At 40.0% G+C, this 11,705-nt stretch overlaps 1 protein-coding gene across 8 annotated transcripts in view; it reads right to left on the bottom strand.

Moving 5' to 3' along the window:
• Nucleotides 1-1,259: 1,259 nt before the first annotated feature.
• Nucleotides 1,260-11,705, bottom strand: part of MAPK10 (mitogen-activated protein kinase 10) — a 287,077-nt gene continuing 276,631 nt past the window's right edge. For 6 of the 8 annotated variants that reach the window (XM_014545974.1, XM_014545971.1, XM_005874097.2 and 3 more), the window contains one exon: nucleotides 1,260-2,161. In XM_014545974.1, the coding sequence (XP_014401460.1) occupies nucleotides 2,019-2,161 (143 nt within the window). In that variant the 3' untranslated portion in view covers nucleotides 1,260-2,018. Of the gene's footprint in view, nucleotides 2,167-11,705 lie in introns of all 8 variants that reach the window. The other 2 variants (XM_014545975.1, XM_005874100.2) reach the window with 1 other exon arrangement.

The following is an 11,705-nucleotide window of genomic DNA, read 5'->3' as shown; positions in this document are numbered from 1 at the left end:
TCTAAAGGACAAGCTGCATGGTCTAATGTTTTTTCTCCCCATTTTTAAATAAATGACCTCTTGTCCTGAATCCTACTGTGAAGCAATCCCATAAACGCAGCACTGCTGCATAGTGACGGTGGGGGTGGATTCTATTGCTTGAAAAGAGACAAAGCTCCCCTAGTGTGTTTAAGGCAGTGGTCAGAGCACTGGCGTTCTTGTTGGCTCTCGTTTTGAAGAGATTCCACTTGCCAGCCATAGCACACTCATCACCCATCTGTTTCATGCGTTTCACTTCTTCTTCAGGTGAAACGTCACCACCTTGGTCCGCACCGAAATGGTCAGAGTGCACAGAGCTGTGCCGGTGAGCTCAGCCACGTGCGAAGGGAAGCCTCGGCCGGTCTCTGTTATTGCTGAGAGTGACCCTGGCGCTGCCCTGTGCCTAACCCAGGTGCCTCCCGCTGCCTCCTCGGGAGTCAGGAAGCATTTTCACTGAATGGGCGCTAAACTCAGGTGATTTTGCTAAACACTGACATCCATGTTTCATGGCTCTTAGGACAAACTGCTTTTGCTAAAGCTGTTTAGCAGCAGGAACTTGTGGGTGGAGTTATTGCTGTGGCATCACCTGCGGCACTAAACTCGAATGATTAACCCTTCTTGGATGGTTCTAATGGATGGAAATAAACAAATAGGAAACATCAGCCATATTAAGGAGTGAGAAACAATGTCAGTGGAAATGTTTTCAAGCGCTAACCTGAAGATCACCCTGTGCTTTTGTGTGTTTTTTAAAGTCATTCTTATTTTTTTTAAGTCCAGAAGAGGAAAGTAATATTTCTTCTCAAAGGAAAACCTCGGCAGAGGATCAGCCTGGGAAGTAGCACACTCATGGAAAACACAACCCACAATGTGAGGGTGGTCTACGGAGGCTCGTGTTCTGAAGGCCATCACACGGAGAGCAATTCCTAGGATCAGACACGTGCCCAATACCCCTGCCTCCCCACCTGCCCCTCCCTGTCCATTTGGGACACATAACTTCTAAATGACAAATGGGGTCTACTCTCTAAAACATGGATGTCGGTGTCTCCTAGTAACTGGGCAATAACCCCCTGTAGGTCTTCCTCCATCTCAACACAACTCTAGTCAGTCTACCCACACATTGTCAGGGAAAAGACTCTCAGCTCGCATTCCCACCTTCCTTCAAAACCAAACCACTGAGTGCCTGGAAACTGTTCCCCCCCCGCCCCCACAGTGTACATAAGCATCACATATGTTCTTTCTACAAATTGGTATACAGGTGCCATTTAATCAGTTAAAATTTGGGAGCTACATCTTCAAGGGTCCGAGAGAGCTCACTCCCCCCACGTTTCCCCCCTTTACATGTTTTCTTATAAGACATACAGCTTAATCAATTAACAAACTAAACAGCTTATATACTGGCAATATATTACAGATGGGTTTTATGTCAGAGTAATAGATCACATGAAATGGACCAGGTGGTACCCCAGTGCATGATGTCTTGGTAGAGCCCTGAGGACACTGACAGGAGCATCTCTAAGTAAGCAGTGCTGTCTGAATACAGACACATGCGGATCTGTATCTACATCCATCTGACTAGGCCAAAAGGAGCAGGTAGATGCAAGATAGAGACACACACATGCTGGATGGGGCCACTGCACACCTTGTCATGCCATTTGAAAGGGCAGTTACAGGGCGCTGGTGTTGCAGCCATTAAAATCACACTTTATGGAAAAGGCTTCCCTAATTGTGTTTGATTTGCCTTCAGTAGTAAGCATCATTGGAAGAAGATCAAAGCAAGAGCAACTAGAAGTTAAATATGCATCTGGCTTAGCTGCAATAGAGCACTCTGGAGAAGAAGCAGGCTGAAAGATTTGTTTCAATTTAGGCTTGGATTCTCTCCCTTGCTGTGTTCATGTCATTGCGTGTCTGCGCTTGTGTGTGTACGGTTCTGTGTGTGCGGGAGTGTGTGTTCCATCCCATCATCTGCTGAAGAACGCTGGGTTTCGCAGGCAGGCGGCTAGTCACCTGCAACAACCCAGGGGTCCCGCCGAGGCTTCCAGGCTGCTGTCAGTGTCGGACGCCAGGGTCTGGTCGGTGGACATGGAGGAGATGTCGTTGACGGACGAGGATGGAGGGAGACTCTCACTGCTGTTCACTGCTGCACCTGTGCTAAGAAAATGAAGGCCAACATGACTAAATCTGGAACTAGACTCAATGTCTCTCAGGATGCAGCACGGGCAACTGCAACAGGGGACGGCTGGTCCATCATTCGTTTGACAAGCCTTCATAGCAAAACTAATACAGGGCAACCATGTGGAGGGTGAAAACGAAGACACAACAGCACAAAGTCCCTGGTCACAAGTCACTCACAAATGAGCGCAGTAGTTGGCAAATCTCACTTTACCTTAGAAACCACCTGTAATGCACTGGAAAGAGAAACAAAAAACAAAAAAACAACAGCACTAAAAACCCCAGTCACTCCATGCACCTCCAATATAGTAATATAGAGTAATATACCACCTGTAATGCACTGGAAAGAGAAACAAAAAACAACAGCACTAAAAACCCCAGTCACTCCCTGCACCTCCAATATAGTAATATAGAGTAATAGAACTGGCCTTGAATGGAGCCAAGCCTTTGCATTTTTTAAAAGCTTCCCAGAAACTGTGTAGTCAAGGAGTGAAGACAGCTGTTCTATGGAGAAGGCAGACAAGCAAAACCCTTTAATGTAATCATCTGAACCTGGATGCCTTTATTGCAGGAAGCTTTTAAAAACAAACACATGTAAGAGTCCTACCCCAGAAATATGGGCTGAGGTGGAGCCCAGAGATCTGAGTTTCTTAGAGACTACAGCTCTAGAGGAAGAAAGGGGTATTATGTAACTCTGATGACATAGTCATGAATGTGACATCAAATTTAAAATCCATATAGAAAAACCAAGTAAGACTGTTGATGAAGTTGCCATAGACCAAAGGGGAAAAAATAGGAGAAGCCAGAGCCCACTTCTATTTTTTTAGTTTGCATGTCTCTTCTTTTTTGTTATTATTATTAAAATGAAGGGGGTTAAAGGGCCCTAATACAGAGCACACCTTCTAATTGTGTATTTACTTTCCAGCAAGCTTGCTTGCCTGGGAATCTACAAATAAGAACTCTGAATTATTAACTTAGAATAATTTGCAATAATTATCTTACTTATCAGCTATGTGGGAATATAATGATTTTGCAGCTCCAAGAAGAAAACTCTTCATGGTAATGTCTCAGTAAATACTTACGAGTTAAAATGGAGAACTATAAGGAAAGATGAGCCAGAGGCGTTATAAGGTATAATTAAACCACAGCATCCTGGAGAGAGTCAATTCACTTTTTCTCAGAATATATTCTTTTTTTTTTTTTTGCATTTTATTATTCTTTAATTTTTTTAAATTCTCTTTATTTTTGAAAGTATGACAGATATCCTCTTTTCCCCCCACTGACTCCCTCCACCCCGCTCAAGCCCCACTCCAGGCCTTATAATCTTTATACGAAAGCAATATGAGTGGCCTAAGGTATACTTTATGAAAGTTTGCTATTTAAAATACCTGCAGTATAACCATCTAATAAAACAAGAGATGAAGAATTGTCTTCAAAATTGTACTTCATTTGAGCAAATATAGTGTGCTAGATACATTTGGTAAAAGGTAATAAACCCAAAGCAAGTTATAGTATTATTATTAGTTAAATCTAGTAAACCAGAAAAAAATACAGTTGAATGAAGTAGAGAAGTCAACACAATCTGATTGCTTCTGAGGTAGACATTTCCTGCCTGTGGAAAAATGTGATTAAAATGTGAAAGTATCTGGAGAGGACCATACATCTAAACCAAGACAAATTGTATGTATTTTAAATTTTTATTTGTTGATTAAATGTATACCATAAATTATGGGAAATGGGAAAAACTACAGAAAAAAGATAATATACACTGATCATCATGTTAACGATAGGAACTATTCCAGTTGGTCTATTTCTTTCTTGTCTTTTTTGCTAGGAAGTTTCTCTAATTGCGATTATTTAATATATATTCTTTTGTAACATGATATTTTCACAAACAAAATGTATATTTTCATATACAATATATTTTTCATGTTCTTTAAACTCTTAGAAGTGTCAGTACTTCCTAATGCTAAATGTCTCTAGATTTTCAAGACTCTTATAAATAATTACTCTCTCATTATCAGAATATTGTGTAATGTAAAGTTGTCTGGTTTCAATTTATTCCAACTATACTTAATTATAGCCTCTATAGAGATAGTGCAGAGCTACTTCATTTCCTCTCGTGACGTTTACTAGATTTCTCACACTAGCAGACAACCCTTGATTCCCTGACATATTCCAAGTGTCAGGCTCTGTTTTTCCTCCTGATTCTGGATTAAATTACACTAACATCCTCATGTTTTTTCATAAGCTTTGGTCTCTAATAATTTGCATCACTATAATGTACTTGTCAGAACTGTCTCCAAATTTTCCACATCTTTTTTAAAGGATAGAGATTAAAACTAGACACAGAACTCTAAGAATGACTCTATCAATTGTGGGCTGACAGAGTAAGATTGCTTTGTTCTTACTGTTCATTCATCTCCTGGGTGATATATCCCTACACAATGATGGCTTTCAAATTATGGTGATATGCTTTAGAAATACAAAGTGTTGCCTGTATTCCTTTCTGCAATAGCTTTATTGAGATATAATTCACAGATTTGTTCAACTTGGTGGTTTTTAGGATATTCACATCATTGTGCAACCATCACCACAATCAATGTGGTAGTGTTTGCATCACCCCCAAAGAAAACCCTGTCCTTTGTTCTTACTTACTACCCACCCCAAGGCACTGTTGAATCTACTTTCTGTCTATATAAAATTACCTATCCTAGATATCTATATATATAAAAGCCCAAGCGACCAAATGACCATGTGACAGGTCGCTATGATGCATACTGACCACCAGGGGCAGATGCTCAATGCAGGAGCTGACCCCTGGTGGTCAGTGCACTCCCACAGTGGGAGTGCCGCTCAGCTGACTGAGGGGTGACAGATGCAGGGCTCACAGCTGGCGAGTGCAGCTGCGGCATGAGCCTCTCCCGCCTCCACAGCAGCAGGCTACCAAGAGGCAGTGGCAGGAGCAGTGGGGCCAGAATGAGTGGGAGCGGGAGCAGTGCCTGACCCGGGCTCCTCTCTCACCGCCTGCCGCTCAGATTGCGAGAGGGCACAGACTGGGCCGAGGGACCCCACTGGTGCACGAATTTGTGTACTGGGCCTCTAGTATTATATAAATGGGATCGTACAATCTGTGATCTTTGGTGACTGGCTTCTTTCACAAAACAAAATGTTTTCAAGTTTCATTGATGCTGTAGCATGTATCAATACTTCAGTCTTTTTATGACTGAATAATATTCTATTGTATGGATGCATGAGATCTGTCTAGTTATTAGCCGATGGACAATTAGGTTGTTTCTACTTTTTTGGCCATTGTGAATAATGTGGCTATAAACAGTCATGTAAAAGTTTTATTCTAAGCTTGGAATTGTTGGGTCATAGGGCAACTCTCTGTTTAACATGAGTGGCTGTACCAGTTTACATTCCCACCAGAAGTGTATGAGGGCTCCAATTCTCCTCTCCCCTTCCAACACTTCTTACCTGCTGTTTTTATTATAGCCATCCAAGAGTATGTGAAATGGTATCTCATTGTGCTTTGATTTGCAGTTGCCTAATAGCTAATGATGTTGAGTATATTTTCATGTGCTTGTTACCCATTTGTATACCTTCTTTGGAGAAATGTCTATTCAGATCTTTTGACCATTTTAAAATTTTATTTTTCTTTTTATTATTGAGTGTAAAAGTTCTTGATATATTCTCAATATGAGTCCCTTATTATATATTTTTCACTTTCTTGATGGTGTTCTTTGAAGCACAGATATTTTTAATTTTGATGAAGTTGGATGCCGGAGTCCATTCATTGTCTTCACTAGCTGAGTTTAGACAGAGACCCCCCCAAAAGCTAGTAGCCATTGAAAGTCCTAGCAAAGGTCAGGGCTGTGCACCACCCAGTTAATCTAGGAACCACTCAGTTAATTTAGGTAATAATAGTTGAAGCATCCCCACCTTAGTTCCCTTAATTCCTCAGATACTTATGTAAATCCGTGTTGATTATTGTTAATCAGTTACGCTGCCTACACTTGGAAATCTATTGATGAGTTAATCAGATACTTTTGTCTACTCCTGGAAATTGCTGATCTGTGTGTCATTGAAACTTCCTTACCCTAAGGGCTACTCCAGATCAATAAAAGATTGGAGCAGCCTGAGCATGGGTGGAAGTCCTTCGGGACTTGCCCGCCTGGTCCCCCAATATTGCAAAATTATCTCGTGTCTTTTTCTTTCATTTGCTGTGCGGCTCCTCTTTCAGGTACCGAACCCTACTCCACGCAAAACGTGGAGGGAGTGTTACTCGACAGTTGGATTTATCTATTTTTTTCCTTTTGTTAGGTGTGCTTTTAGCCATATCTAAAACACACACACACACACACACACACACACACACACCAAAAAACAAACAAAAAACATTTCCTGATTTGCTCCTATATTTTCTTACTCCTATCTCCCATATTTTAGCTCTTACACTTAAGTCTATGATCCATTTTGAGTTTATTTTTGTATGTGATATGAAGTAGGTGTCTACCTTCATTCTTTTGTATGTGGCTAGCTAGTAGTCCAACACTGACTATTTCCTGCCCTAGTAGTGTATCTCAATGGTTAGAGTGTTGATCCAAGCACTGCAGGGTTCCAGGTTCAATTCCTGGTCAAGGACATGGATCTGGGTTGCAGGTTTGATCCCAGTCTGGGTTGGGGCACATGCAGGAGGCAACAAATTAATGTGTCTCTCTCACAATGATGTTTCTCTCTTTCTCCCCTCCCCCCCTCTCCCCCTTCTCCCTTCCGCTCTCTAAAAAATTAACGTCAGAAATATCCTCAGGTGAGGATTAACAAAAAAAAAGAAGAAAAAAAAAGAAAAGACTCTTTCTTGTCCATGAAATTGCCTTGCTATCCTTGCTAAAAATCAATTAACCATAAATGCAAGGGTTTATTTCTGGACTCTCATTTCTATTTTATTGATCTATATAGGATTCTCATGCAAAAACCACACTGTCTTGAATACTGCAGTTTTGAAACCAGGAGGTGTGAATCATACAACTGTTTTCTTTTTTGAGATAATTTTGGCTTTTCTGTGTCTCATGCATGTGAATTTTAAGAATAGAAAAAAAACTTCTGTCAATTTCTGAAAAAAAGGGCAGTTATAATCTTTATAGGTATTGTGTTTACTCTACAGATAAATTTGGCCAGAACTGTTATCTTAACAATATTAAATCTTCTAATCAGTGAACAATGACATATCATTATTTAGATCTTTAAATTCTTTCAACAATGTTTTGTATTTTTCAGAGTAAGAAATGTGCACTTCTGCCCTGACCAATTTGCCTCAATGGATAGAGCATCGGCCTGTGGACTGAAGGGTCCCAGGTTCGATTCCAGTCAAGGGCATGTACCTTGGTTGCGGGCACATCCCCAGTAGGGGGTGTGCAGGAGGCAGCTGGTCGATGTTTCTCTCTCATCGATGTTTCTAACTCTCTATCCCTCTCCTTTCCTCTCTGTAAAAATCAATAAAATATATTTTTTTAAAAAAGAAATGTGCACTTTTTTTGTTATATTTATTCTTAAGCATTTCATTCTTTTTCATGCTTGTAAATGGAACTGTTTTCTGTTCATTGCTAGTCTGTAGAAGTACAGCTGATTTAATGAATAGAAAGTTTCATTGTCAGTGAATTGGAAACTAATAGAGCAAATGATAAAATATACATCTCATGAATAGTATAATTAATCAAAATGTTCATGTAACCAGGAAGGTCTTTGCTAGTGTGCTTTATTTAAATTATGACAAAATAAACGATTTAAAGGTTTTAAAATAAAGTTTTGTAATAATGCAAATGGTATTTTAAAGTGTTTCTACATAATAGGCCTGGTCTTCTCTTGAGATAGGCCTTTCTCCTTAGCCCAGAACAGTTGATTGTGTGGATCTGTTCCAATTGTCACAGTGAAAGCTGAGGACTGATTCAAACAAGGATGAGATATGACTTAACTGAGATAAGGCTCCTTTATAAGAACACAATTTGATGTTTAATCAAATTGAAAATAAACACAAACCCACAACATTAGCAGCTAGAGAAATTATACAAAGAACATTGAGGAAATTTTCCTAGAAAAACCACAAATTTACATTTATAAATAACATTGAATGGAGGTAGCAAAAACTAGAGTAGCATGCTGGGCTGGCTTTTAGTGGCTTTTAAAAGTCAGTTATTAGCATCTCTTTCCATTCTGCCTTCATTGATGTCACATTGGTAGCCTGAAATTGGTCACAGTGAGAACACTTACATCCCAGAAATTGGTAAATACTATAATCAGTTCTGATTTATTTTAAAGAGATAGTTGTTAAAGATTCACCAGTCCCCCACTGTTCCATGAAAGATCTTCTGTATGACTTCCTGTATTGCACTATAATAAATGCCTTCTTGATTGTAGCCAATTCTGGCTTTACTGGATGATACATCTAAGACTGTTTTCATGTAGGCAATAAATAAACTTTGTAGACCATAAAACCAAACACAAATAGAAGAGTCGAGACATAGACTTCGGCTTCAAGTTGTTAATTTACTGCCAAAGAGTTTGTGAAAATCTCCTAAACAAAACTGAACTGAATTGAATTTGATTACAGGGCCGCTTGTCCTGGATATTCTGACCATGTGATAAATATTCCTTTTATACTGTTTTTAGGGAAACCAGTAGACATGTGCATTTAAAGAAATGTTTTGATATCAATAAAGAATTATAAATGTTTGCAAATAAAAATGGCATTTAGAGTACTGATAATACTAGCAGGTTGCAAATAAGGAATATCACCTACTAGCTACTTTCAACTGTACCTGAAAGAGAAAGTTTTCATTTCATGGAAAGAAGTAACTTACATCAATGAAAATTTCTCAACTAGAAGTTATCAAGCCAAAAGGTACCTATTACTTCAGTGAAAAATGTTGTTCTGCATTTTTAAAGGAAATTGTTTTCCTGACCTATCCACACACAAAAAATAGACATGAAGAATTATAAAAAATACTAAAATGAAAAAAAGTCACTGAAATATATTTGTTTCTCTTTCTGCATGACATTGAGCCTCAACATGTTTGGGGCTGAGATTTTTTAAGAAAAACAATTAATATTATTGGACTAGAACAATGACTCTAATTGGGAAGAATACACTTCCATGGTGTGTGAAATATAGTTGGGGGAGAGGCTATCCATAGTAATAAAAGCGTAATATGCTAATTAGACCTTCCAGATGTCCTTCTGGATGAAGCTGTGGCAGTGTGGACCAAGGCAGAGGCCGTTAGCGGCGATCAGGCAAGCAGGTGAGCAGTTAGGGGTGATCAGTCAGGCAGGCGAGTAGTTAGGGGTGATCAGACAGGCAGGCAGAGGGAGTTAGGGGGGATCAGGCAGGCAAGCAAGTGGTTAGGGGCAACAAGGCAGGCAGGCGAGTGGTTAGGAGCCAGCAGTCCCGGATTGTGAGAGGGATGTCAGACTGCTGATTTAGGCCCGATCTCACAGGGATCCTAAATTGGCAGTCGGACATCCCCTGAGGGGTCCCGGATTGCGAGAGGGTGCAAGTTGGGCTGAGGAACTACCCCTCTCCCCTGCCCCAGCCATGCACGAATTGCGTGCACCGGACCTCTAGATTATAATGATCTGTGGAGCTTTATCTTCAATTAGAGATTCCGCTAAATTTCTACCCATCCTACTCAGCATGGATAACTTGGTGAGTCATTGTTACTTCTGGCAGGTTTATTTCTCAGGTGGAATGGAGGTGGTGAACAGAGTTTTTAGATTAGATGACCTCTTACATTTGTTCTAGCGCTAACATTCTATGACAAATGCTTTCAGAAGAAAATTAATTTCTATTCATGAGCTGAAATTCCCTCAGCAGTCTTTACAAATCAATTCAGAAAGCAAGCAGCCATGTTATTCTTGAAAATAAATCACTAAGCAAGTGGAATCAGATAGCAGAAGGGAGTACAATTATTTATTTAAAATGTATCTGAAATTTAGATGTATTTCTTATTGATATACAACAATTCCATCAATAAATTTTAAACCTATGCATTTTCTGCAAATGCACATTTAACTTCCTATTTACATTTTAAACGCATCATTAAAACATGGTTTTGGGTTTCAGAAACATTCTGTCCCTGAGAAACTGCATTAACTTATTCCTTTGCTGCTGAGTTCCCAGTGTTGCCAGGACTAAGTATTAAGGGAGTCTATGTTGTAATATTACTTCATCTTAGCTATTTACAAAATAAATTATGATAAGCAGATAAATAATGAATAATGCAAGAAAGCTGACTTTTTTCATAGATGCTTTTTCTTTCCAGCATGGCTTACTGCATATGTACATATTGTGCATACACACACACAGAAACACAGGGGTGTGCCAATAAAAATGTAACAACTGGCTCTCCAGGGCCAAAAAAATCTGACCTGTAGAATCAGGCAATTTCCATGTCTTAAATCCTGCATGGTGGGTTTCAAGCTACCAACGTGAGGTCAATAAACTCATAGTTGGGAGAGATGAGCACAATTGGCTCTCAGGAGCTAGTAGCATAGGCTCCAGTGCATGGCTGTCCTATGCCTCTGTATTATGCATACAAATATATGCAAATATCGCATAACAGATGTTATATACTGTATATGATTTCTCAATTAAGCAGTGAATATTTTCCATTAAAATCATGCAGTGAAATATTAAATCCATAATAATTTTTACTGTAAATTGGTTAAGTCAGCAAAATAAAAAAAATCATTTAATAATTATATAATTATTAGAGGCCCATTGCAGGAAGATTCCTGCAAGAACAGGGCTTCCTGAGACCTCAGCGAAGCAGAGAAGGGAGCGAAGCCCACTGAGGCGGGCTTCACTCCTTTCTCCGCTGCCTCGCTCCCTCCCTTCACCACTTAGCCCTCGGCTCCCTCCCTTCTCTGCCACCTGGGTTCTCTTCCTTCTCCACTGCTTTGCTCCCTCACCAGGTCACGGATCCAAGACCCGGATCCCCTGGGCAGCATTGGGAGCTACCGGCCCTGCCTCACCGGGTCAGGGGTCCGGGGCCCAGGTCCCGTGGGCAGCATCACGTGCTGCCGGCCTCGCCTGTATTATGCAAATTAGCTGCCATCTTTGTTGGCGGTTAATTTGCATATCATGCTGATTAGCCAATGGGAGGCGTAGCAAAGGTACAGTCAATTACCATGTTTGTCTATTATTAGATAGGATAATTTAGGGCATGCGAATAAGGTAGATAATTTGTGATTGTTATAAGTATTTGAAGTGGTTAAAAGTGGTTTAGCCTTCTCACATGTAGGTAGAGCCTAAGTGACATAATTTAAAATTAATCATTAACATATTATAAACAGACCTGCAAAAAAATCAAGAATATACATTTGATTTACCCAAAATGAGAAAATCAAATAACTTCCTGAAAGCAGCAAAGCTTTATCTAAAACATGAGCAGAGATTGAGGGAGAGACCAAGATGGCGGCATAGGTAAACACCGGAGACTGCTGCCGCAAACAACCACTTC

This window comes from Myotis brandtii, unplaced genomic scaffold (assembly GCF_000412655.1).
Source record: "Myotis brandtii unplaced genomic scaffold, ASM41265v1 scaffold424, whole genome shotgun sequence".
Lineage (NCBI taxonomy): Eukaryota > Metazoa > Chordata > Mammalia > Chiroptera > Vespertilionidae > Myotis > Myotis brandtii.
Note: the sequence above shows the minus strand (reverse complement) of the source record. Positions and strands in the feature narration are given on the sequence as shown.